Source organism: Mustela nigripes, chromosome 14 (genome assembly GCF_022355385.1).
Source record: "Mustela nigripes isolate SB6536 chromosome 14, MUSNIG.SB6536, whole genome shotgun sequence".
Classification (NCBI taxonomy): Eukaryota; Metazoa; Chordata; class Mammalia; order Carnivora; family Mustelidae; genus Mustela; species Mustela nigripes.
In genome coordinates, this window is record NC_081570.1 from 43,876,621 (window position 1) to 43,903,502 (window position 26,882).

Here is a 26,882-nt window from a genome sequence, read left to right on the forward strand (position 1 = left end):
AACAACTTTGTAAGCTGAAAGTCCCATATGAACACTAGTAACAAAAATATATTCAGGGGCGCCGGGGTGGCTCAGTCCATTGAGTATCTGCCTTCGGCTCAGGTCATGGTCCCAGGGTCCTGGAATTGAGCCCTGAACCCCATATCGGGCTCCCTGCTCAGCTGGGAGCCTGCTTCTCCCTCTGCCTCCCCACCCAACACCGCCTCCACTCCCTATTGACACTCACGCTCTTCCTCTCTCTCAGATAAATAAAATCTTAAAAAAAGAAATACATTCAGATCATTCTTTTGCAAGATTAAATGTATAATGAGATGATGACTTTTAAGTAATTAAATGAGATTATGTATGTGAAGTGCTGCAAGGGTGTCTGGTACACAGCACTCAGTGTAGGATTAGCTATTGTTAATAGCTCAGTGTGGCTCGCCGCTGCTGTGAGCTCCTCCAGCCAGCAGCGTTTTCCCTCCACATCCACAAGGCTCCCTCCTTCCCCTCCTTTAGGTCTTTGGTCCAATGTCACCCTCACAGCCAGGACGTCCTGACACCCTCACTTACATTGCAATCCCCACCTCTGCCCCCATCACTCCCGATCCTCTCTTTCTCCCTGCTTTTTTTCTTTCACAGCATTGATCACCATTTTACACAGTAAATGCCTTACCTAGTTCTTTTATTTGCCTAGACCAATCGGCACCAAACTTTCTGTAAAGGCCCAGGCAGTAAATACTTTATGCTTTGAAGGCCCTATGGTCTCTGTCACAACTACTCAGCTCTGTTGTTTGAACATGAAAGCAGCCATAGAGACTTGTGAACAATGAGCATGGCAGTGTTCCAATAAAACTTTATTTATAAAAACAGGCCGCTGACTGAATCTGGCCTGTGGGCCATGGTTTGCCAGCCTTTCGCCTAGATAATTGCCTGACACATTGCAAATGCTTAAGAAATATTTGTCGAATGAATTAATTAGCGAATAAATGAATGAATGGAGGAGCACCAAACATCTGGTGCCGTGACTGGTACACATCTGGTTCTCAATAAGTGCACATCCCTTCCTATTTCATACTTAATACAACAAGATGGGACATGATGTGCTGCAGCAGAGGTGTGAAGAAAGTGCCCTGGGAATATTGCTGTGGTAAAGTCTTCCTCTTGGGACGAGGGAGGACTTTAAAGGTGTCTAAAGCCAGACTCCCCCAGAAGATGACTCGAGGCAAGAATGCTAGGTCAAGTAGATTATTTGGGAGGTGATCCCAGGAAGCACTGGTAGGGTGTGGAGAGTGAGAGCAGAGGGCGCTGGATGTGAATCCAGGGTATGGCAACTGACTAGCAGTTTTCTGCTGTGGGCAGTGGGGCATCAGCCCCAACAGGGCCACAGGGAGACTGTGGAATATGCTTCAGATTTATCCTGTCCCCCCACCCCAACCCAGCTTATGAGGCTGGGGGTTTTATCCCCGTTTCCACTCCCCACGGATTCATGGTTTCTCCCTGAGGCTTCTAGCCCCGAGCTTCTAGCCGGGTGGAAAGCGGCAGGTGCATGCTGTAGGGTGGTCTTAGTGGGTGGGTACCTAGTGGGTGAGGGGAGCATGGATCATGGGCAGGCACTGCGGTGTTGCTTGAGCTGGCCTTGCAAGATAAATGCACGCCAGCTGGTAAAAGGGTACTGTTTTCACGTCTTTGATGACCAGGCTAAGCCTAATCCTAACAGGGACACTTGTTAATAGCTGTTCCAGCAGACAGAGAGCGTCTTCTGTCCGGTTGCACCCAGAAGGAAAACTCTGTGGGAAGGACTCTGATTGGCCCAACTTGGGGGGAGGGCGGGATATAATGATTGGCAGCCCTCTGCACCTCTCCGAGTTGGGGAGGACCCCTAAGAAGCCCAGATAGGAGAGGAGAGATGTCCCCAGCAAGGCAGGGCATGGGGCAGACGAAACAGTAGATCTCCACCACAGTAGGGGTGGTTCTGTTTGTTTCTTTTACTTCCTGGATGACAAATAAAACTTATAGAGGAGCTGCAGTTTAATGACACAATTTACACACCAAAATAGAACAAGCCCCGTCAACGAGCTATTAACTATTTTTGGAAACACAAACATGAAAAACACGTTCAGATTTTTTAAGTGTTCAGTTTATAGAGCAACATATGTGATAGAGGAGAGAGTAGTCTAGACCCCAAATAGTTAAAGAACCATTTGTTAGTACTCTTCACCCTGCCTACATTCCAAGGAGTATGGAGGGACCTCAGGAAAGTCATCTCGCCTCCCGGAGCCTCAGTTTCCTCATCTGTAAAATGGAGACAGTGCTGATACACGGCTAATGGGCTTGTGGGGATTAAATGGGGCGAGGTGTGTGAGATGTGTGCCAGAAGGGCCCATGACAAGTTCTCATTAAGTCGTTTCCATGGCGATGATGACAATGACTTTCTTTGACTTGCAGGTGGAACTTCCCCAGCTCAGTCAAATTGTTCTTCTGTGGCCGCCTAGAGGCTGGGTGGAGCATTTCCACCTCTCCAGAAGAGTTTTCGCTCACCTCTGTGCCCCCGTCCTCCTCCTCACAACACTGGGGAGATGGGAAATGTGCCCCGAGTAGGTAGAAGAGGGTGAGCCTGCCATGGTTCACCCATGGGCAGCCTGGAGTAGGGAGGAGCTGGGGCAGGAAGGAGCTGGCTGTTCGGGTACACGCTTGGTCCATCAGCAAGCCTTGCCGCTGAATTGGCCCCACGGAGCCCAGCCTGAGACGGAGCGGGGAGGGTTTCTCCCTGGAAGCACGCCCGCAATGCTGGGGATCTGTTTCCATCTGCTCATTTTACTGCTGAGTTGTAAAGTGCTAAATGTCATTATCCTCCCCTTCCTTAAACAAGAAAAAAAGTTAACAGCCTGAGAAAAGGAGATATTTCACTTCATTTGGCATCTAGCCACCACCATCCGCACAGGGTGCTCCCTTGGGGCCTGATTAGGGATGAGGAGGAGCCCAGTTCTGCTCAGCTTTCAGTTGCCAACACCCACTCTGTGCAGGCTCTCGGACGGGGGGCCAGCAGTTGAGGGCTGGGTCACAGCTCAGCCCGCCCACTGGCAGAGTAGTCAGACCAAAGTGAGTTGTTCAAGTTCATCTTCCTTATTAGGGTATGTTCCTTGTGGCCCTGAAGATGAACTTGATAGTGGCAGTAGTAATAAAAGAAAAGTTTTTTTCTTTTCCTTTCTTCCTTTTTCTTTCTAAAGATTTTGTTTATTTGAGAGAGACAGACAAGATACAGCAAGAGAGAGCACGATTGGTCAGGGGGCAGGGTGGAGAGAGGCAGAGGGAGAAGCAGACTCCGGCTGAGCAGGGAGCCTGATGTGGGACTCGATCCCTGGACCCCAGGATCATGACCTGAGCTGAAGGCAGATGCTTAACAGGCTGAGCCACCCAGGCGCCCCGGAAAAGAACATCTCAACTCAATAGCAGGACATACATCGCAGACTAAAGATCTGCTGAAAAATGGAATGATTCCCTCAATAGGCAGTGAATTGTCTGTCTTCCAGGGGCATGCACACGGTTTAAACACTCCTTCGAGAATGCTCACTGATGAGAGGAGCTCTGATCTAGAAGGAGAGGCTGAAAGAAGTGACGGCTAATGTTCTTTCCAACATGAGATTCTAGAAACCCATCATTGAAAAATCTTATCTGTTTTCACGATCTTTAACGTGCTTTCCTCACGCACACTAAGCGGGAGTTTCAAGCTGCCTGATGTTGCCTGCTGGACCCAGAGGAAGGAGTGGGCAAGCAGCACCAGTGGGATTCATCTTCATTACTCCGATGATGGGGTCATTAAAGCTCTTAGTCTCCAACACTCCCCGCTAAGGAGCTCCTGCTGCTTCAGCGATATGACAGACGTTCTCATGGCCACCTAGTGGACAGAGGTGTTCTGCAGGGCTCAAAGCTGTAGTCAAATCAAGATCAGCCTCCCGTTAGCTTCCTCCTGGGGGCTTCCACACCTGGCAGTGACTTGCTGAACAGGTGGAGCCAAGGGCCAGGGAATCCAACAGCCAGGGAAGTGGGGAAAGGCCACTAACACAGGATGAGTATGACTGGTGTGGTGGGGGATGGGCAGCCAGTGCTGCCAGCTAAAACTTTTGATAGTTTTCCATTTGTCTTCCAATGTCCCCAGTGTGGCCCACAAGGCCACCTGCTCTGCCTGGCCGAGACTGTGAGCTCCCTGAAAGCAAGGGCCTATTTTGGTCTCCACTGTGGCCCCAGAGCTTGGCACTATTCTTGGCATTTGGCCAGTGCCTGGTAAGTATTTGCTGAGTGAATGAAGAGAAAGCCTGTAGTCTTCCTGGATTTACTGCAAGTAAACTTGGCAGAGGATACAGCGCTAAAAGGAGAGAGAGCACTGGCCAATGGGTCTGGGGCTGGGGTTCAAGTGTGCATCTGTCATCAGTTTGTTGCTCTACCATGCCCAAGTCCTGCTCTCTTGCCTCGGTTTCCCAGTCGCAGAACTGGGGATTGGGAGAAGGTGGAGAGAAGGTGGAGAGACAGCTGAAGCTTTCTGGTTGAGCTCCAAGCCTCCCAGGTCTTTGAGCTGCAGACCTGGCCCCAACCTCAGCCCTTGTGCTCCTGGTGGTAATGGAGTCACCCATTTGGGACTGAGGTAGTCATATCACTCCTGTGAGTTTACTCAGCTCAACAACGAACCTAAGCGTATCTTGTGTGCCAAGCTCAGAGCAGGGCTATAGGGCTGAATTAGATGCGGTTCCTGCTGTAAAAATTCCAGAGCTGACTTATGACCCAGAGAGAGGAGAACAAATGTAACACAGTGGGTCGCAATGCCCTGAGAGCACTCCTTGCATAGAAGAGAGTGAAAAATGACAGTTGGAAGGATTTGACAAGATTCCCTGGAGGAGACACTTTTGAGGCAAACACTTGGGACAGAAATTGCAGGAAAAAGAGCCAGCAGAGGAATAGTACATACAAAGGCACAGAGGTAAGGCCCTTTGGGCAGGGAGACCAGTACCCACTGGGGAGGGAACAGGGGTAAAGTGATGGGAGGAGTTTATCACAGGCCTACCTCTAGACCAGAGATGATGGATCTTCGAGGAAGGGCTTTGTCCCAGAAGGCAGAACACAACAAAGGCAGGTCTGGTCCAAATCCTGGCCCTTCCCATATTTATCTGTGACCTTGTTCAGTGGCTCAGTGTCCTCATCTGGCAAATTGAGGATTATAGTGCCTACTCTTCAGGGCTCATGAGGAATTTAGTGAGCTTACATGTATGAATTGCCTTGCACATAGGAGATGGTCCTGAAAATGGGGTTTCCTTTCTCTCTTTGTCTTTTGTCCAGTATGCAGATACCCCTGAAAGAAACTCTAGCGTGTGTATGTTGGTTAATTATACAGTTAGTTATGGATGAGAATGTCAGAAAGAGTTTACTAGAAAGGTTCAACAGGAGTAGGAGGCAATGGAGGCAGAAATACACAAACTGGCGGCAGGTAAAGTAAGGCAAAGCAGCACACTGGGGAGCCTGGGGACATAGACAAACTTCACCAGCTTCCCAATTTTGCCAGCAAACTGCCTTGAATTCAGTTTGTTTGGGGAAGTGTGAGGAGAAAGAGTTGCTTTTCTGGCCTAGGGAAGGGTAAAGGTCACAGTTGTGGGGTTTGAAGGACGTGGGGGAGGAGGGGACAGGGCTGTGGAGTCAGCTGCGGCACTCTGCTGCAGTGGGGGTAAGAGGAAGGAAGAGAGAGAGGTCACCACCCACAGCAGTGAGCCATGGTGAACCACGAGATGGAATTTGGGGGCTTTGGGGTGGTCTCACTGCCCAGACGTCACAGATTTCACTTTTGGTGTTAGAGCATTATCCTGATGGATATCACTTGCCCCCACGTGTTGGGTGGGACACAAAAACCCTTAACATATAAACCCTTAATGCTTTAGCATTAATCAGTTTATTAGTATTTTTCCAAACCTGTAAAATGCTGACAGTAAGTCTGAAGTACAGGGGTGGGAGGCTGGGCGGTGGGACTTTGGGTGAGTCATCCCCTTCCAGGAGGCCTCAGGATTCTCATCTAATGGGATTGGCGTGCATGATCTCTAAGGACTTCACTTCTCAGTCTGTTCTCCATCTGTCACTGGAGATATGAGAAGCAATGCAGGGGTGCTGGCCTTTCCCTGGTAACGTCTGAGGGTCAGGGATAGGAGCAAAGCAATCGGTATTAACTCTCCAAAGAAAGGAAAAAAAATGAAAAATAAATCATAAACCATTATGGGGGTCCTGCCATCGCAGGTATGAACAACGAGCATTCCCAGAGTCTGGCAAGATCTTCATCTGGAATTTTAGGTTAAATTGGCTCTTGTAGGTAGGGCCGCAAGAATCCAACTTGGTGTTTCTAAGATTTACTGACGATTAGAGCCTAAGTCTTTGACAATAAAGTTCCATATCTAGGACTCTATGACTACGAGTTCACGAGTGTAAAATTCCAAAACTTTCTTCACTCTTTTTGTGGAAGGATCACGACCAGGTGCAGGTAGCACTTGCTGATAGGTGGGGAGGGGGCCCCTAGGTTCTCCTAAGAACGGAGAAATGAAGCAAAGATTCTACTGGATGGGCTTTAGGTCAGGGACTTTGGAGGCCTTTCAGACCGAGCTGGCCAAAGATGAGGACTGCTGGAAGACCGCTGGGCAGGTGGGCAAAAGGCCTGCGCGGCCACGTGTAGGCTGTCTTGCCCTTACCTGCTCACCGTTCAGCTTTCCCTTGCTCTTGAATGGCTTTTCTGGCTGTGGGACCTGGAGACCCACTCCAATCAATTTATGTAAAGGCGGCTTTTGATAAGGGTAGAATGTGGCTCACGGCAATCCCAAGACAGGATCTCAGGCCTCAAGGATGGCGCACCGGGGCTAAAAAGCCGCCAAAACGGAGACAGTTACCTTCTGTATCTTGCATCCATCTTACTTTTTCTGCGTATTTGTACAATTCAGTGCTTCATATAGCAGCTTCCCAGTGGCCTCTTGCGTCTGCTTCAGCCTTCCCTGGTCGCCGGAATCATGCCTTTGTAGCTTGGTGGGCATGCCACCTGACCCTCGCGTCTCAATCGCCGGGTCCCAACGTCCCAACTCCCGCAGGAGGATCTAATTGGCTCTGCTCACCAGCCAGCCTATGGCAGGGCAGGTCCGTTTTGAGCGCCCAGTCAGCTGCAGGTGGGGCGGGGCTTCGTCGCCCTTTAGAGGGAGAAGGTGCGGCGGCCCGGAGGCCCACTCCCGACGTCGCCGTCCTGCTCCATGGTCTCGAAGAGCAGCCGCACCAGCGCCGGCCGTCCCTGGGCCACCAAGGCCCGGGCCAGCCCCAGCACCTCGCCCGTGTGGCCGCGCCACACGCGCTGCAGCTCCTGGCGCAGGCGCGCCGCGGGGTACTTGCCCTGGGCGCGGCGCAACCACGTGTCCACGTCGCGGCCCAGCTCGGTGTCGCTCAGCTGCGCCTGCCTCCACTGCGCCAGCAGCGCCTCGAGCAGGCAACCGAAGCCCTCGGTGTGGCTGGAGCCCGCGTCGTCCAGCTCCACGGCACGCTTGAAGCAGGCCGCCGCGTTGGCCTCCTCGCCCTTGATGCGCAGGCACTTGCCGCGCAGCAGCTGCAGCTCGGGCAGCGTGGCGCCCAGCTCTGACTCGCCGGCCTTGGCCAGGAAGACCAGCGCCTGGTTCAGCGCCGCCTCGTCCACCGCCAGCAGCTCCTGCACAGCATCCACACCCATGTAGTAGTAGACCTGGGCGGGGAGTGGGGCGGGGAGCGGTGAGCCTTTCTTCCTGGGCATTCCGCTCGCATACTTGCTTTCAAAAAAAATTCCACTTGGACATTCCCACCCTCCCTCCAACAGTTCTCGACAAATGTTGGTCCCGCCCTGGGAAAAGGAGAAGACATACATAGCGATTCCAGTGCCAGCCTCACCACTCTTGGCCATATAATCTTGAGCCAGGTACTCTCTATCAGGCCTCAGTCTTATCGCATGTAAAATTATGATATTGTCACCTCCTGGTAATCATTTCCTTGCGCCCAGAAGGCACTTTGGATAAAGACTAATAGTCCTCACTTCCTGAGTGCTTTAGAAAGAGCCTGGCCCTGTTCTAAATGCTGTATGTGCATCTTCTCCTATAATCCGCACCATGGCTGTAGGACGTGGGCAGGGTATCGGGTGGTGGTGGGGTGGACAGCTATATTTCTCCCTGTGTCCTCAGTGCCCAGGCTTGCCTTGGTAGAGAGTAAATAGGTTTTTAGTAAGCCATTGGGTACTCAAGCCAAGAGGCTGCCTTACCTGGCCGATGTCCAGGTAGGTGTTGAGGCTTGGGCACACCTTGACCACTTCCTCCAGGTCGGCCTTGGCACAGGACAGGTGTTCCCTGTCAGGCACGCCCCCGAGCCCCATCTTGGCTCGCTCCAGGTCGTGAAGGTAGGCTCTGAGGTGGATCTGCCGTAGAGAGTTAGTTCAGGGTTGATGCTCCCAGCAAGGGCTTCTGCCCTCCCTTCTACCTTAAATGATGCCGGTTTTTTTTCTCCACAGCAACTCAGGGAAGTTCTGTGGTGGAGAAGGCCCCTGAGACTGGGACCCCAGAGTCCTAGGTCCTAGCTCTGTGCCAGCTAATGACATCTTTCTGGGCCTTAGTTTCCCTGTCTGTATAATGAGGGGGTTGGATGAAGTTAAGAGCCCCTCATTCCTTTAGCAAATATGTACTGAGTACCCATCCTATGCCAGGCCCAGTGCTAGATACTGGGCATGCAGTGGTGACAAGTGGCTATGAAAAAATAAACGGGGCGGTGGGCTAGAGGGGACTGGGGGAGGGGGCTATTCTAGATAGGATGGCAGCACCGATTTTGTGAGAGTCCACATAAGCAATTTGGAAGGAATGGAAGGTGGCCCCAATGTACAAGCATCAGATTATAAATGATTCCAGACTCTCACCTTCATCCCCACCCCTCTTTTCCTGCCATATTTGGAGCATTAAAAAAAAATCTAGAGGTTCAGAAGGGGAGGCACGAGAAGGAGGAAATAGGTAAAAAGGGCTCATTGTTGCCGAAGGTCTTAATGCTCTATAGCCAACTGGGTGGGCTCTGGTTCCAAGAGAGCATCATAAGGTGGGGGAGGGGGGAGCTCTGGCTTTGGAGCCAGTTGGACTTGGCGGAATTCCAGCCCCTCTCTGCTCCCCTTAATAGCATGTGCTGTTCAACCTCTGTGAGCCTTATTTTCCACATTTGAAAAATTAGAATGCTGCTCTCTTCCTTGGAGAGTGCCCATGATGATTGAGAGAACATACTCTAGCCAAGATCTAGCCTATGCTAGGTGCTCAGCTCATGTCCTCTTTCATTCCACAAATATTGATCGAGAGCCTGTTATGTGCTAGCACTGTTCCAGGCACCCAGGATGCAGTAGAGAGCAAAACGACAACATCCCCTGCCCCCACGGAGCATATATTTTAGTGTGGGAGTGAGAAAGACAATATGCATGGTAAATGAATAGTATGTTGGGGAGTAGTAAGCACTAAGAAGAAAAAGTAAACCAAGGAAAGAGGACATAAAATGGTGAGAAGTTGACATTTTTGGTAAGATGGTGCTAGAAGCTTCCTTTCTTCAAGACCTCCAGGAATCGAGGAAGGAAGCCAATCAGGGAGAAGAGCATTCCAGTCAGAAGTCATGACCCATACCTTACAGTTCAGGGAATGGGGTATTAGAGAAGTGACTTGTCCCCAGTCCCAGAGTAATAGCTTGAGGGGCCAGATTTCAACCAAGGTCAGTCAGCCTGTACAGAGTGCTGACCGAGTAGAGGCTGGACGTCATTGACCAGGTGGTTGTAGCGTGGTGCCCGTAGCAGGTGGGAGCCTCCTTCATTCTTTCACTCAACAACCTTACAGAACACAAAACTTGTGTCTCGATGACTCCTAAGTTCCTTTCCGCCGGGGAAGGCTCACTCTGTGACCTTTGGGCTCTGGTAACACAGTCTTAACCCCTGGCCTGTGTTCTCTGATTCCTGGTGGCAGGGTGAGGCAGAGCCTGCAGGCTGACTCACCTTGGCCCTAGTGCAGTATGCCTGCCAGTTGAGCTCTGGATCCCGTAGGCTATCCAGAGCCATGTTGCAGGTTCCAATGGCCATATCCTGCTTTCCTAGGAAGTGGAAGATTTTGGCCAGGCGATTCAGGATGGTGGGGTGGTCCTTGGCTATCTCAATGGCCTAGGGAAGGGAGAAAGGATAAAAGCAAACTATTTGGGTTATTTGCCTGACCTGTAGGTCTCCCATCTCTGGATAGGGCCGTGTCACTACAATGCTCTGATTCCCTAAATCCACCTGCCAGTAAGTTTGGACATACCATGGAATCCAACACTTTAGAGGACAACTCATGGGCACTCAACTCCCAAGAGCCCGACTCCCATGCTCTCTGCCATGTTCATGTGTCCTGTCCAGTGAATCCCTGCATACCCCAGGCAAACCTCTCTTCCTCAGACACATCCAGTGTATGCTCCCCCAGTTTCCCAGGGCTGTTGGAATGAGGGTCAGAATCAGTCTTTTACCTCCCCCATACTTCTATAGCGGTGTTTCTATCGGGGCCATAGCACCTCCTCTCTCTACTGTTACTGTCCACTGCCTGTCCTGTGTGTTTCTGCCTCCAGGATAGTGAACTCCTGCAGGGACTCATCTCTGTGCCAGGGCATGGGATAGGATCTTAAGGAGGGGTGAAGGCTCGTGTTTGTTAAATTAGACACAACTCTCAGAATCCTCATGAACCAGCGCTTCTATTCTGTTTTAAGATCTCTCATCAAGGACCTGCTCATTAATCTACCCACCAGCAAATATGAGGGATGGGCCCCATGCAGGGCACTGTGCTGAGTGCACAGGTCAATGGATATCACACGGTGCCTGGCCTTCAGGAAAGACTTCAAAACTGAGCTAAGTGTGGGAACTACCACATAAGCAAGGTGCCCAAGAATGAGGCTTGAACAGCACTTTGCAGTTTACAGTGAACTCTTTCAAACACTATTTCCTCTGAGTCTCTCAATGACCTAGAAGGTAGACGACATCATTAACACATAATGAGGTGCAGAGATGGAAGTGACTTGCATAGGGTCCCATGGCCCGTAGGCAGTGCTGGCACAAGACCCCAGCTAAGCCCATCTACTTTCCACTATGTTACTGGGGGTGGGGAGGGACAGTGAGAACCATGTCCCGAAAGGGAGAAGTCTGGGTATGTCTGAGACATGGTGAAGAGCTTAGAAGATGGCTGGAGAAGCAGGATCGGGGACTGGGTGTGGAGAGGGTCTGGTTCTTTAGCAAAGAGGAACGGTGACAAATATCACTGTTGTTTTAAATGAAGAGAGGAGGGAGATCCAGGTCATGCACTTGGGGGAGGGCACGCGGTGGCGGATGGAGATGGGACACCACCCAGAGAAGCAGCGGGTTCCAGGAGCAGAGGCTGGGGGATCACGCTCCATCCCAGTTTGGAGAGTGGGTGTGGCCAGGGGACATACCTTGCCAAAGCAGTCCAGGGGATCCGTTCCCGAGTACCCGCAGTCGTGGACACCCATGGGGGTGGTGGAGAAGGTGTCCTTCCTCTCCAGCAGCATCCCGAGGTAGCACCAGGCTAGAGCTGGGGGTGAAGTGTGGGAGAGGGGGTCTAGGAAGCAGCGGGGTGGAGAAAGGGAGGGGGCCTATGAAGAGGAAGGGTCTGTGGCAGGAAATCACTGAGCAAGGTGCAAGGTGCCTGTGTTCGGTGGGAAGGTGCCTGCATTCTGTGAGATGAACGAATGAGTATATGGGACAGAGGGTGAGAGAGAGACAGGATGTCCCCAAAGGAAGACGATGCTAGAGGTGGGACAATGACAGTGACAGGCACGGCTGATGACAGGTAAAGGGGGAGCCAGGAAGCCCTACCTTGGTGGTAGGGGTCCGAGGACTTGAGCACCTGCCGGAGCAGGGCCAGGGTGCGGTTGAAGGCGGGCAGCCTCTTCTGCTCCTCGCTGCCCAGTTCCAGGAAGATGCCATCTAGCCTGTGGCCAAGAAGGGGATGTGGGTGGCTGGCACCCATCCCAGCTGTCCCCAGGGTGCTATGAGCAATCCCCAGGCCAGTGGCATGGAGGGGAACTTGGGGAGCCCTTGCCACATACATGGACTCAGCCACCTCTTCCCCGGATCCCAGGCCACACCTTACCCTCCCGCTGTCCAGTCCCTGGCTCCCCAGCCTGACCTGATGAAGAGCGTTGTCATGGTGAAGTACCAGCCCCTTTTCTCCTCCGTGGGGATCTAGGAAAGCAGAGCATGGCCCGTGGTGCTGTTACTGAGGCCCGCAGGCCATTGTTCACAGATTCCCACACTTGTCCTGAACCCCAAGAAGCAGGAGGTACGCCTCTGTTGTGGTCCTGGATCTGCCACTGGTGGCCGGGTAACCTGGGGTGAATCACCTCACTTTTCTGACTGTACAGGTTTTGATGAGATAATCCATGTGAATGCCCTCTGTAAGGTGCCCATCACGGTGCAGGAGGGGAATACACTTCTGCCCTCCATCTTGCTTTCCAAGCTAGGCTCCCCTCTCCCTGGGTCCCCAACCTGTGCCCTGGGATACCCCCATTCCAGTGCCCGCCTGTCACCGGTCACCTTCACTCTCCCCCACTGTCCACTGACTTCTCCCCGCTTTAGCGCCACCCCTCAGCTTCCTTTCTTCCTGAGAAAGCCCTTTTGGGCTTGTTGATGGAGTTCAGCCGCAGCCCAGGACCCCCCTGAATGGTTTTCCCACTGTTATTCTTGCCAGCCTCGCCAGGCATTTAGACTGACTTGGGCACCAGATAAAATATTTATGCTGTTATTTATGGGAGTAGCTGCTGCTGCCTCGGGAAGGAATTTTAATGAAAACCAATAAAACCCCTAGTGCATATCGGCAGCTCTGTTTCGGGCTCTGGTCCCTCCCTCCACATTCGTCTCCTGGCATGGATCTCCAGGCTGGATTCTGCACTCACCGCCCCCCGCCCACCACGGCCTCCTTAGCTCAGGAGCTCATCATTCCTTCACCCCTACTCCCAGCATCTGGGTGAATGCACTCCAGCCAGCATTCCTGGGCATCTGTGGTGTGAGGCCCTGTGCTGAGTGCTATAGGGATGCAGCACTGAATTGGACCTGCATCCTGGCCCAAATGGGGTCACAACCTAGCTAGGAAAACAGGTCCAGGCATAAATAATAGAGCTTGACTGGGTGACCGTCATGTGCAAGGATCCCGACACCCACCCTCTCAATCTCTCAACTACTTATTGGGTAGGTATCATTTGCCTTTTACAGATGAACATATTGAGGCTCAGAGGGGTTAAGGGATTTGCCTAAGGTCACACAGCACATAAGTGTCAGAGCTGGAACTTGAACTCCCTTTGTGAGGGTCCAAAGCCCAATGCTCTGCTTACCACACCAGGTTTCCTGTAACACTATTAAGAGGCCAAGTCTGAACAAGGCCATGAGAGAGATGTGGGAAGATGCACTAGGATGGGGAGGCCACTCCCAGCCAAAAGACTCTAAGAGGGTCTCGCGGAGGAAGGTCCTGCTGTCAGGTGAGTCTTGAAGAGCAGTGGTATTTCAGAGGGTGGGGTGGGGGCCAAGGGCATTCCGGATGGAGGGCTTAGTGTGGAGACACGGGGTGCACCTGGTGTGCATGGAGCATGGAATGTGTGAGTGGGGCGTGGTGGGGAGAAAATGTCCGCAAGTTATGCCGCAGGTGGTCTGGGGAGACTGTGGATGAGCTTGGAGGGAGAAGAGAGAGAGGGGGTCCTGGGAGTCCAGTCCCACTGAGAGGTGTGACTGCCCATCGGGGCAGGGTCTTGACCCAGGGCTCAGGCCAGAGCCCCCAGAGGAGTCCCCGCTAAGCACATTTCTTAGCCACTATTCACCCAGTACCTTCTCTGTTTGGCCCAGTCTGGGCACAATGGGGACAGGAGAGGAAAGGCCGGTCCACCTTTAGGAGCTCCCAGTCTGGGGCAAAAGCCTGATCATACCACAGTGCAAGCGGAAGGAAAGCCAGGGGTTATGGGAGGAAGTGCCCTGCACAATACAGGAGTGCCCACAGAGCTTCGAGAGGAGGGCTTGCTGGAGCAGGCTTCTCCAGGACAAGGAGGAACCGTCCAGGTGGACACCATGAGAGAAGACAGCAGATGGAGGAACATCGTGTGCCTAAGCTCAGTTGGAGGTGAGGGAGCACGGCATGTTGTAAGGGGGGGGAGAATCAGGAGGGGCCCCCGAGTGCCTGGCTCAGGCCCGGGGATTCTTGTGCAGGGCAGTGGGAAGCCATAGAAAGGGCAGTGCCCAGATCCAGTGTGTTTTACATTCATACCACCTTGGACAGTCCTCCTGTCACATAGGTGGGAATATACACATAGGGCTTTGGCTGGGGACAGGGCTGTCTGGAGTGGAGGGCAGCAGTTGCCAATGGCATCCTCAAGACTTCAGTGGGGAACATTTGCTAAAGCAAAAGCCTAGGATGGGCTGCTAGGATAACCATACCTGCTCTACCTACATGGCACTTGGGACATAGGAAGGGGGGACTCAGAGTCATGGGGCCACTACCGTGGGCCACACTGGCCAAAGACCGAGACATAATGTCAGTGTGTGATTGTGTGAAGTGCCTCAGGCTTCCTGGCTGTCTAGAGGGATGATCTTGTGACCTCTGGGCACATACCCACTTTGAGGTTAGCCAAGCTGAGTCCTGGTGGGGAGAAACGGAAACCGCTGCCTCGTTCAGCCTTCCGACAAGGAGCTATGGCCATGAGTGCGAGCAGAAGCTCAGATGGCCAACAGACCTGACCATGTGAGGCGGGTGACCCCGGACAGATGAGTTACCTCTCGGAAGCTGTGTCCTTATCTGCAAAGGGGATAATAATATGGAACTCGCAGGCATTGTGAAGGCAGTGTCCAGCCCAGGGTACATGCTCCTTAAGTGTCGGACCCCTTTCTCCTGGCTTGGGTTAGAGCTGAGCAGGCTTGGGGGAGTCCAGGAGGCTGTGCTGTCCATTGGGCTCATTTCATATCCCTCTGGGGCAATGACCTCTCAGGATCCCAGAGGGGTCCTAGCTCACCCCGTTCTCCACTGCACCCTGCACCCACCCACGTGCTACTATGGCCTCGGATTCCCTGTGTGGGTCCCATGCACCTTTCACCCCTTCACAGACCCCCAGTGTTGGAGAGTCACGTGGTATCCTCAGGGATCTCCCTGTTCCTCTTGTTTGGCATTTAAGCCACAAGAAAGTAAGTTATGTGCCCAAATCACAGCTAGTACCAGAGAGAGCTGACGCCCCAATCATGCCTTCATCATCCTAGCCCCAAGCCTTGTCCTCAGCACTGTTTCCTTGATCACTCTCATTCTCCCTCTGAGAACACCGAGACCACAGAGGTGAAGCAACTTACCCAGTAACACGCTAGTTAGTATCAGGGCTAAAAACCCATTGGTATCCTTGAGTAATTCAAGAGCCTGGTTGTGGTTTGCACTACGCGGGCAATACTACCACCTGGTGGCGATATGCCTGAATTGCAGGGTGACTCCAATCTCCTGGTTCCCTTCAACTTGAAGGCTAAAACAGATTTTCAGAAAAGTCGCTAACTGAGTGACCGCTCTGTGACAAATCCCAAACGTAGTCCCTCCTCAGATTCTGCCAAAGAGTGACATTTGCAAGAGGGCTTATGGGGTTGCAGATTCGGACTGGAGTGAGTGGCCCAAACAGATCTAGCCTGAGGCCTCTCCTGCCATGAGCTTTAATCTTCTAACCCCATGATGAAGCTGGTGGGCGCCATGCCCTCTGCCATAGGCTCCTGGCCGGAAAATGGGCTGTCTCTTTAAAAATCCTTCCGGTTGTAACTAAAGCAGCAGCTGAGGTTGTTACCAGGGGCAACCTGGCAAGCTACCGTGCGTTAAATTAAATTAAACAGGCCTCTGGTTCCCCTCTTTCCTCCTAGAGAAGGGAGGGGCTGTTCCACCTCTCTCCTAGAGAATAAAATTGCCCTGAAACCTCTTAGAGCTGCAAGGCTCTCACTTCCAGAGTTGATAGCTCCCAGAGGCAAGGTGGTGGAGGCAGCCTGGGAGGCCTGGAGAGGGCTTCTAACAGAGAAGGCATGTTCCCCAAGGGGCTGCTGGGTGTGGGCTCTGGGCAGCACACCACCCTTTCTCTTGTTGGGTCCTTCAAAACCCCTCGAACTGGGGGTTCCGGGGTCTGGAGAGGGAGCCTGCCCAGGCTGCAGGCTGGAAGGGGTCTCACATTAGGTCACCACTCCATGGCAGATCCGGGGGAGGGAGCTGGGCAAGGCCCAGGCACCAGCGCTGACCCTCAAGTGAAATCCTCAAACCCTGGGACTCACTGAGTAAGGCGCAGCCCTCAGGCAAGGGGTTCTCAGGACATTTCCCTGCTCCCCGGGTGGGGGCCGCTGTTGTTATCTCCCTCACTTGAGAGAGCAGGAAGGCTTGAAGAGGCAGAGGCTTGCCCACTTAATCTGACACTTCAGGCCAGGTTTCTCTGACTTCAAGTTTGTGTTCTTCCCGCAACATCCAGCTGCAAGGGTTTGCACAGCGTTTACCCTTTACAGAGTGGACACACGCAGATGCCATTTGGTCCTCAGACCATCCTGTGTGGATTGTAAAGTTACTCTCTTAGCACAGTTGGGAAAACTGAGATGTGACTATGTCAGGGCCTGTGTAAGCCCAGAATGAAACCTGGAAATTGGCTCTTTTCAAGAATTTCAGGAGAAGATCTTTTAGTATACCAATGAGTAATGAATTTTTATGCCTCTGTACAGGCTATAGAGAGACCTTGCTGGAAAATAATTGCCTTGCAATTTGAATGTTGCTCCTGATGATGTTGTACCCTCCATTTCTGATTCCTGAGAGTGGAACAGTTCTTCTTCGGGAGAGGGAGGATTTGAAGGAGCAAAGAGCATGAACTCTCCATTGGGCGTTAGCACATCCGGGGAATGGATCCTCCCAGCAGCCTGAGAAGGTGAAATGTACCTGCCTCCTTTCCTGGGTGAGGAAACAGCCCAATAAAAAAAAAAAAAAAAAAGCTACCACCCCGCCTCGTAGCCCTGGGTGGGAGTGCCAGGATTCAAGTTCACATCTGCTTCCCTCCAACGCCCCTGTTCTTTCCACCTCATCACGCTGACCCTGTGAGGGCTGAGGCTGCAGAAATCAAAGTCACGAGGTGGCAGGCCTCGGGAGTGCGTTCTTCCTGCAAGACTGGAATGTCCTCACTGGAATGTCCTCGTGATGACAGGCAGCAGCCTCCTGGCTCTGCACACCGAGCCCCGCCCCCACCCCACCTGTGGGACGTGCACCAGAAAGGGCAGGGTTTTCCCTCCCCTCACCCAGCTCCTGTCACAGGGGTTGTCGAGATAAACAGGGATGGGATGGCCCATTCCTGCCTCTGCCTCCCCCGGGGCTCCTGGAAAGGCCCCCACCTCAGTCTGGGCCTCGGTTTCTGCATCCACAAATGGATGATCCCACTTCCCCCTCCTGTGTCACAGGCAGGTTGGTGGGGGCGGTCAAGGTGACTGGTGGGAGGGGTTTGAAGGGGTGGCGCTGTGCCATGGTAGTAAGCCACTCTGCCTCCCTGTCCTGGCTTCTCTGGATGGTCTTCATGGAATTTAAGATTTGAGCAGACTGACCACAGCTTCCCATTCTCACTGCCCTTCTGATCCTAGGTCTGTCATGTCACCGAGGAGAGTCATCTTTCCCTGCTCTGGTTGCCTAGACTTGCAGAACTGTATGGAGCCACTTCTCTACCCCACTATCCTTAGGGAAGAGGGACCCTTTCTAGTCCTGGGTCCAAACCCAGCCCTGGAACCAGCAGAGATGGGTGGGTCAGAAGAAGTCTCTTGCCTTCTGTAGTAATAACGGTGATGCCTGAATGTTCTCAGTTCCTCAGTTAGCACATTCGCGGAATGGATCCTCCCAGCAGCCTGAGAAGGTGAAATGTACCTGCTGTGTGTGCCCTTAACATTATTTCCTCCTATAAAAGAGATGGCTGGGCCAGGTGAGGCTAAAGGCAGGCTGGACTCTGGGATCCTACATCAATGAGGAGGGGAAACCCAGTTCTCAAAGTTGCTAGGTACAGAGGGAGAGAAGCCAGCCTCAAACTCAGAAATGTGAGTGGTTCCAAGGGCTCAGAAGGCTGGAGCCAGAGCCCAGGAAAACTGTCCCCCAGCCTGGGCTTTAAGTCCAAGAGACCTGAGTTCAGTTCCTGCCAACCCCTCCTGGCTGTGTGCCCTTGGGCGAGTCACTACTCCTCTCTAGCCTCAGTTTGCTCATCAGTAGAATGGGCTAATACTGGTTCTTGTTTCCCAGCATTTCTGAGAGGACCCGATGAGGTCATCTATGAAAAGCACATGAGTGCACAGTACCTAGCTCACTGTCTAGGGTGATCCATCTCTTTTTTCTCACCGAACCCAATCAAATCACTCAGATTTGTGGGGGCCCGTGCGTGTGTCTCTTTGCAAGCACTATGGAGGTAAAACCCTGCCGCGATCTCCAACTCTTCAGTCCTGAAGATACTGTCCTCCAAGTTCTGCAAGCTGTGGTTTCCCAGGAGGTTCATTTCTTCCCCCACTTCTCTGCTTCTCAAAGTCCTTCCTGTCCCTGAGTCACTCTGGCCGCCACCTTAGCCCAGTGCTCTCACTTGACAGGGGAGGAAACAGAGACCCAGGGAGGGAGGGGACTTGCCCACTAACCCACAGTGAGTTGGGGCAGAGCTGGGGCAGGAACCCCATCCTGGCTCCCAACTTGGGAGTGGGGTCCTCCCCAATGCCATTGTTCCCTTCCCAAGCCTGGCTGGGGGCTAGGCGAGGGAGACCACAGGAAGGGCTGGAGGAAACAGAGTGGGGTCTCTCTGGGAAGGAGAGACCTGGGGCTCCCTTGCATCCTGGCTCCTGGCAGCCCCATCGGGGGATGAGGATGGGAGGCCCGTGACCATCAATGTCTCTGGGGCTGGGCCTGCTGTCTGTGAGCACAGTTACACCTCCCCCAAGCCGGTCAGGCAGGCACCACTGTCTCCATTTCACAGACACGGACACACAGAGAGGCTAGGCAGCTGGCCCAGGGCACCCTGGACATTGCCAGCAGAGCAGGGATCCTCTCCAGGTTGTGGACTCCCATGCAGACCCTCTGACCACACTCACATCAGTGCATCTGCCCTGCACCGTGCACACTGCGCCGCCCCCTTTACTCCCGGCTCTGGAGCTGGCCTTCCCCATGGCTGCAGCGGTACAGAGGGTATGGGTGTGTGTGTGTGTGTGTGTGTGTACGCTTGCGTGCATGCATGTGCATACCCACGTGTGCGCAGGGGCCCCTGAGGCTTCTGACCAATGGTGCCCTCGATGCCCTCTCTGAGCCTGTCATGTCCTTGGTGTGATGGCAAATCACACTTCTCAACGGGCAGTGTGTCTGTGAGTCTGAACAATGATCAAATGCACTAATGAATATGAAATTCTGAACTCCGGGCCTGGCACCCCTCGTGCTATCCCCCCACACCATAGGCAGGGGGACAGGCCTGAGGGAGTGCACGCGTGCGTGGGCATGTGTGTGTCAAGTCACCGGTATCGGCAAAGGGGAGACAATCAAATATACCGGAGCTAGCTTGGGATAGGGGTATTTTTTAAAGAAACAGAGGTTCAAGTTACCTTATTTAAAAAAAAAAAAAAATAGGGATTTGAAGGCTCAAAGTCCAGTGACTCAGTGAAATGGAATTTAGTAACAGTTACAAAGACCTCTTGGGTGTCCCACCCTATGCTGGACACTGGATGGTGGGGGGGCTAGAGAGAGGCCCAGGGCACAGGGAGAAGGCTGGGCCTTGACACAGCCTTCCACGTTCTCTCAGTCCTCGTGACCACCCAGTGAGATGGATGCTAGAATCCCATTTTGCAGATAAGGAAACAGAGGTTCTGGGAAGTAAAATGGCTTACCTGGACTACCGTGATGGAGAAAGAATTTTAACCCAGTCTCTCTACCTCCAAAACTCCTAACACGCCCCCTCCCACCACTTTGAGATTTGTCACCAGGAAATCCCCCCATGACTCTGCGTGTGCAAGCCCGCACCTGCGGGAAGGGGGTGATGGCAGGACGACAGAAATGACAGGTAAGAGCAACCTGCCTTCTCACATTGTTGTGACTTGAAGAAAAGCAGGAGGGAGTGAAGAGCTGAGAACAGGAGTAACAAACACCCCCTTACACACATGCGCGCGCGTGCATACACGCTGGGCTTATTTTTGGGTTACGGGCGGAATTATTAACTGTACAAGGTTTTCTCTGGTCATTTCAGTTAGCAACGAGCCCTGGTTCTCTAGTCCTTCTTCAGCTTTGAGTACCAGGGGCTCCTCCTTGCCTGAGACAGTCCCAGCCCCAGGCAGATAGAAAAATCTCTCCTAGCGACAGCGCAGGATGGGGCCAGACCACGAGCTGCCCACCCCTGGCTGTCCCCCCACGGGTCAGACCCTCTCAGCAGGAGTCCTACCACCTCCTTCCCTGGCCCCCTTCCTTCCCACCTTCTCCCTCCCACATATAGCAGCCCACCTCCTGTTGCCCGAAGCGTCCTCTGCCCTAGATCTCCAGGACACGGTCCGTGCACAAAATCCCTCACCACCCACCAGCCGTCTGCACTTAGTGCACCCCACCCCCTTCTCTGACCTCCACAGAGACAGCAAAGGCTTTGTTGTCAGACAGGGTGTGGTGGATTCCACTGCCACTTACTAGCTCTGTGACCCTGGGCCAGTTACTGAGCCCAACTATGCCTCAGTTCCTGCTTCTGTGACACAGGATCAGAAGGTTCTTGTGGGGACTGAGATGGAGTCTGGAAGACATGCACAGAAGACGTTCACAGGTATTATGGTGTGTGAAGGTGTGTGCTGTGTGAAGGAAGGCTTCAAGGCAGAGGTGACATCTGAGCGGGGTTTTGAGGGATGGAGTCTACTTTCCAGGCAGGGAGGTATGAGAGAGCACAGCATGTTGGGAGGAGCAGAGGTGGTTTCTGGTTGCTGGGAGGTCAGAAGCAGCTGAAGAGGAGGGCGGGAAGCAGATTTCAGAGACTGAGTCAGCAGTTCCTGGGCCAGCTTCGGTTCTTCCGTGGGAGGCTTCTAGCTGCCCTCTTTCTAAGCCATTCAGCCTTCACTAACACCAGCTCTGCAGGTCCTTGCCCCAGGACCTTCACACACACCACGCCCCTGCTGGGAGTGCCCTCACCTCGTTCCTGCCAGTACACTCCGGCTTCTTCCGGAAGCCTCTGTCACTCACTTGTGCTGAAAGGAAGTGTTCCTTCTCTGAAACTCAGTCATTGTCATTCTACCTCCAGAACTTGGACTGCAAACTCCAATATCTGGAGCGCTCAGGCAAGGGTAAATAAAAGAACAAATGTTTGCTCCTCCCTTTGTCCATGAGCTTCTTAACGACAAGGCCTGGCACACAGTAGGTGTCCCATAAATGTGAAGGTGCTGAGCACCTGCCTCTCAGACATGCCCAGGATTTTCCAGCTTATGGGCACTTTCATCCCGTGATTTGATCGAAGGCAGAGATCACTATGGTTAACGTTCATGAAGCAGACGCCAAGACCAGAGACGAAAAGTGACTTGTCCAAAGCCACACTGCAAAAGCGTGAGAGCTGGGTGATTGAGCCCAAGCCTCCTGCTCTAACGACAATGGAATCATCATTGTTACCCCAACGTGGCCATTTCTTGAGCATCTACTCTGTGCCAGGTGCTTTGCACTCATGATCTCTTCCAAGTCTCAGATGAAAAATGGGAGCTCCAAATCCCCAACTTTCTCCTGTGACGCAGGCACTGACCAAGGTTGCGTTGACCAGAGACCTGAGGACAGAGCATGGAGCTCGGTGCTGGGCCACTGCCCACCTGAAGCAATCAGTTCCCTCCCTGAAGCCCTGGGCAGCTCTCTGCTTGACATTCCATCCTCTGGGGGTTGCTCATGGTGAGGGTAAGCTGGTGGGGAGGTCGGGGTGGGGGGTGGCCCCCACCATGGCTAGGCTGACCAGTGTTAGGGAGAGAGATGCTGGACCCTGCCTGATCCCTAAGGCTAAATAAACCTCTGCCTCCATGCTCACCTCCTCCAGGAAGCCTTCCCCCAGCCTTCCTGAGAGCAGGAAGGGGCTTTGTGGACCATCCAGTTCCCCCTCTCTCTGCCTCCATTTCACATAGGGGGAAACCACAGCCCAGAAGGGAAGGCCTAGGAGGCCTCCTGGCTCCTAGCTTAGGGCCCTTTATGCCCTCCTCTGTGGCTGGGACCACAGTCAGTACACACTACACTGTCCGTGCCTCCTGCTGATGGCAGCAGGTATTCAGGGCCTCAGGCTCAGGCTTTTAAACAAAACCTGGGTCCCTATGGGCTCCACGGGATGGTCATAGCTAAACCCCCCTCCCTGAGGCAGAGAAGACTCCCCGGGCCTGCCCAGGAGCGGCGGGCGTCATGTCCTATTTGCTGGCTCTGTGCACACTCTTTTCCTAGTGCTTTCCAAGTGTCAGCGCTTTATTATGAAGCCTACCAACTAAGAATGCCCTCCTCTGACGGCGGAGGGAGCCCAGGACATGGGGACCATTATTATCCCAATTTTACAGGGAGGGAAATAGAAGCTCCGTGATGCTGAGGATGGGCTGGAGGGGAGAGAGCGTGGGGGAGTTGGGATTTGATCTGGAGTGTCTGACCTGCAGTCTCCTGTTTTAACCTCTACCCTGTGCTGCTCTCTTGAACTCAAGTCTGTGCCCTCCATCCGGCATCCCCTGAGGCCTGCACTCCACATTTCCTCTCTGAAGCTGGAAGGGGTTTTGGATGGAAAAGGCTCCAAGGGAGTGTGCAGCAGTTTTGTGAATGGAGTCCTGTGTGAAGGCTTGTTGTTATCTAATTATCACCAATCTAAGCCATTATAAAACATCGTGGTTATCAGCTAAACCCTGCCTTCACGGAAAAGTCATGGTATTTCTCTGAACCGTGGTTTCCCTTTCTGTAACAGGAGGAAAACACCCTCTGTCATCCAATGAGATGGCTCCCAGGGATCTCCACCTGGTGTTCGTGTCCTTGTGTAGTGCCATCTCTTTGAGTGTGAACTAGAACTAGTGACTGACTCCCTTCTAGGGAACAGACCATAGCAAAAGTGATAGGATGTCCATGGGGCCAGGACCTCAGGGGGGCTTCTGGCCAACAGCCAGTGAGGAACTGAAATCCTGCCAACAGCCACATGAGGGAACTTGGAAGCACGTGTTCCCCACAACTGAGCAAGCCTTCAGATGAGAACACAGCCCAGAGGCACCCAGCTCAGCCATGCCTGGATTCTTGGTCCACAAAAACTACAAGGCAATAAATGTTTCTTGTTTTAAGCCCGTAAGTTTTGGAGGGTATCTGTTATGCAGCTATAGGTAACCAATACACCTGGAGTTTTTCTACTCAGTGCAAGGCCCTATTCTGCCCATACAAGTATTCAAGATATATTTATTGAGCACCACTGTGTGCCAGGCACTGTGCCTGGTATACGGTTTGCAGTGATAAACCAGACAGATGTTATCCCCGCTCTCAAAGACCTCAAGGCTGAACTAAGGACACAGATTTGTGAACGGACAGGGTGAGCAGTGCTGTGGGAGCCTAGGGTAGGCACCTGACCCCCCCTGCAGAAGTTAGGGGAGGCTTCCTGGAGGAGGGGATGCCTGAAACAAACCCAAGACTGGGGAGAACCTTCCGGTCAAAGATGGAGCAGAAGGGCATCATAGAAGGAGGCCAAGGGAGTGGCAAGGTGAGCTGTAAGGAGACTTGCCCACTGTGGGAACACAGGGAAGAAGGCTGTGGCAAAGCATGGCTGGAAGGGAGTACACGGGAGAGAGAAAGCAGAGCGGAAGAACATGGAGGGTCTCAGGTGCCCACTGGAGAGCCTCAGACTTATCTGCCAGGCAGTGGGGAGCTGCCAGGGGTGGAAGCAGCTAACATGGCCGGTAAGACTGAACAAGGTGAAGAAAAGGCAGAAGGGTCAGGCAGGAGGGCAAGGACCCATGCAGGATGATGGCAACTACACCAGTCAGGCAGGAAAGGATGAAGCTGAGCTGGCAGAGGGAGGTTGGGGAGGCGTGGCTAGATCTTAGAGATATGAGCAGACCCAATGGACAGGGATTTGGGGTCTAAGCAGATGGGGAAGGTGGGGTAAGGGGAAGAGAGAGGAGCTAAGAATGCTACCCAAGTTGTGTTGTGGGGTTGGGTGTGTCATTTACTTGGGTGGTGTGCGCAGGCGCATGGGCATGTGTTTGCTGGGAGAATCAAGACAAGAAGGTGAGCTGGCCAACTCAGAATTTGCAGCGTTGCCAGAAAAGAAACTTAGGCAGGCTGTCCCGCTAGGAAGCAGGTCTCCGCCCTAGCAGAGAAAAGCTACAGGCCAGTCTGGGAGAGGCGCCCTGGCAGGGCATTCCGGAAGCCAAAGGGCCAGGGTTTGGGGACAGTCTGGGTGCGGGCACGTCCCTGAAGACGCTGGGGGCCATGACACCAGCCCTCCCGACCTGGGGACGGGTCACCCACCTGCTGCGCGTAGCCCAGCGCCTTGTCGTACAGCGCGATGCCGGCGGCCAGCACCTGCGCTCGCTCCTCCGGGCTGGTGCAGCCCACGTCGAAGCCGTGCGCGTAGCCCTGCTCCGCCAGGCAGCGCGCCGCACGGAGCTGGGGGTCCCCAGCCGCCTCGCGCTCCGCCGCCAGGCCCATGAGGTCCGCCAGACGCCCGGTGCACGCCTCCTCCTCTTCCTCCTGGCCCAGCCGCCCGTACACGTGCGCCAGGTTGGCCCAAGCGTTGAGGTTGCCCGGGTCCTCGCGGGCCACCTCGAGGAAGCGCTCGCGGGCCTCGCCCAGTTCGTCGAGGTAGAAGGCAAAGGCGCCTAAGAGGTGGCGCACGGCGGGGCGCTGCGGGGCGGCCGCCAGCTCGAGCTCTTGCTGCAAGCCATCCCGCTGCAGCTTCAGGTCCCGGGCGCGGAGCGAGGCCGGCGAGCGCGGCTCGAAGTTCAGCTGCATCTCTAGGTGGAAGTGGCCCGGCAGGTAGTCCAGGTCGTCGATGAGGGCGTCCAGGTCCTCGGCCGTGGCCTCCGGCTCCGCCATGGCAGCCCCGCCGCTCTCCGGACTTCGCCCCAGCCCCGGAGGTTGCAGGGGTGCAGTGGCTGAGGCTCCCCCGGGGGAGCCCCGAGCAGAAGGCAAGGGGCAGCGCGAGCGCGCGAAGGCCCAGTGTCCAGCCGCCTCCGGGTCCCGGGGCGCCTCCCTCTGGTGGGAGGGTTTGAGCGTCGCGCCCTGGGAGCGCCCTATGGGCGTGTCGGGCTTTCGCTGCTCAGCGGCTCTTAGACACCTGCATTACACAACCAGGTGTGCCCGAAATACAGGTGCATTGTCAAGTGCAGGGCGCTCAAACCGTGGTGCAGAGCGAAGACCTGTTTTTACTCTCTCTGCTCAGCTGATGCGGAATCAGGCTTAGGAAATAAGCACTTGCCCAGGTCACAGAACTCGGGCTGTGCCCAAGCAGCCCGGAACCCAGCTGGCTGAACCCCAGGCAGGCCCTTTCATCCGTGGGCGCTCCTCCACGATCTCTGCGTGTGCTCGCTAGTGACTGGGAGGGTGGGGATTGGCCCTTCCAACGGACTGTGGAAACCCCCTCACTCTTGCTTCTTCTCCCGTCCTCTCCGAAGTTCCTGGGCTCCCCTTCCTCCGAGGGGAGCCTGCCACTTCTCCTTAGGCCTCCTTAGGCCATGATTTATCAGGCTGCCCCACTTAGGATTGCCCTGACTCTTCTCTGCTCTGCAGCTGGCCACCGTGGGGAAAGACTGGGGCTCCATGTGCTTGTTCTAATCTTTTTTCTTCATCCCTAATAACCTGTGACCTTCCTAATTGTGCATCACTTCATAATTTCACACTTCATGCTTTCCTCATCTGTGACATGAGGGTCACATTCTCTCCCCCCAGGGGTAAGGTAGATATCTGGGGGTAAATCTGGTAAATGTCACTCCGTGTAACTATCAGCTCCCGCTCCTCCGCCTTGGTTCCCTCTCCATCCTGTATAGCACCTGTGGTCCTGCTAGTCTCCAAGGACTGATACTGGTTTCCTCCCTCTAGAAGTCCAGGCTGTGCTCCCTGCTGCAAGGCTGCTCATTCTCCAGGGCTTAGGCTGTGTAGCAAGTCCAAGCTTCTGAGACCCACCCCTCATTCCACCTGGGCAGGGCTCCGGACACCCTGTCCCTCCATCTTCTTGACAAATAGGCCAGCGTTTTCAAAAGTGGAAATAGAGCCAATTAGTAAACCTGGGAAAAAATGGACTTGAGCAACAAAAAGGTAAATTAAAACTACCATTCTGGTGTTATGTGTAATTTTACAATATAAAATTTAATACTTTTTAATAAAAATTACTGTTATAAATTCCTGGTGATTGTGAGGTGACACTTGGCCTCTGACCTTCTTGGGGGCATCAGAGACAGATTCCCAGAGTGCTTGGGTTTTTTTCCCCTTTGTTTTTATTGCAGCAACATGTTCTTAACACAAAACTGACCACTGGAACCATTTTTTAAGTGTACAGTCACTTGCATTAAGAATATTCCCATTGCTGGGGTGCCTGGGTGGCTCATTTGGTTAAGCCTCTGCCTTTGGCTCAGGTCATGATCCTGAGGTTCTGGGATGTAGCCCCATATCAGGCTCCCCACTCAACAGGGAACCTGCTTCTCTCTCTCCCTCTGCCTTTGGCTCAGGTCATGATCCTGAGGTTCTGGGATGTAGCCCCATATCAGGCTCCCCACTCAACAGGGAACCTGCTTCTCTCTCTCCCTCTGCCCCTCCTCCTTGCTTACATGCTCTCTCTCTCAAATTAATAAAATCTTTTATTTTTTATTTTTATTTTTTTTTTAAAGATTTTATTTATTTATTTATTTGACA

The 26,882-nt window shown here is 53.4% G+C and overlaps 1 protein-coding gene and 1 long non-coding RNA gene across 6 annotated transcripts; one reads left to right on the forward strand and one right to left on the reverse strand.

Moving 5' to 3' along the window:
- Positions 1-1,892: 1,892 nt before the first annotated feature.
- TTC22 (tetratricopeptide repeat domain 22) lies at positions 1,893-25,225 on the reverse strand. Its single transcript, XM_059374853.1, has 7 exons — positions 24,504-25,225; positions 12,186-12,241; positions 11,873-11,988; positions 11,470-11,588; positions 10,016-10,177; positions 8,270-8,422; positions 1,893-7,723 (listed from the first exon to the last, which is right to left on the reverse strand). The coding sequence occupies exons 1-7, from the start codon at positions 25,068-25,070 to the stop codon at positions 7,187-7,189; spliced, it is 1,710 nt and encodes a 569-aa protein (XP_059230836.1). The 5' UTR covers positions 25,071-25,225; the 3' UTR covers positions 1,893-7,186.
- On the forward strand, positions 19,874-23,322 carry LOC132000914 (uncharacterized). 5 transcript variants are annotated; one of them, XR_009399495.1, is made up of 4 exons: positions 19,874-20,085; positions 20,763-20,826; positions 21,776-21,929; positions 22,706-23,322. It is a non-coding gene; the product is annotated as an uncharacterized LOC132000914 (long non-coding RNA). The 5 variants fall into 5 exon arrangements; XR_009399491.1 differs by lacking the exon at positions 19,874-20,085 and having other exon boundaries at positions 20,682-20,826; XR_009399492.1 differs by lacking the exon at positions 19,874-20,085 and having other exon boundaries at positions 20,682-20,826; positions 22,960-23,322.
- Positions 25,226-26,882: the final 1,657 nt, after the last annotated feature.

Excerpts from the sequence above, each read along its gene's own strand:
- TTC22 (XM_059374853.1), bottom strand. The coding sequence starts at position 25,070 with ATGGCGGAGCCGGAGGCCACGGCCGAGGACCTGGACGCCCTCATCGAC. Across the intron at positions 11,589-11,872 it reads CTCGGACCCCTACCACCAAG|CTCTAGCCTGGTGCTACCTC; the intron begins GTAGGGCTTCCT and ends CTTCACCCCCAG. Across the intron at positions 10,178-11,469 it reads CCCTGGACTGCTTTGGCAAG|GCCATTGAGATAGCCAAGGA; the intron begins GTATGTCCCCTG and ends TCCCTTCCCTAG.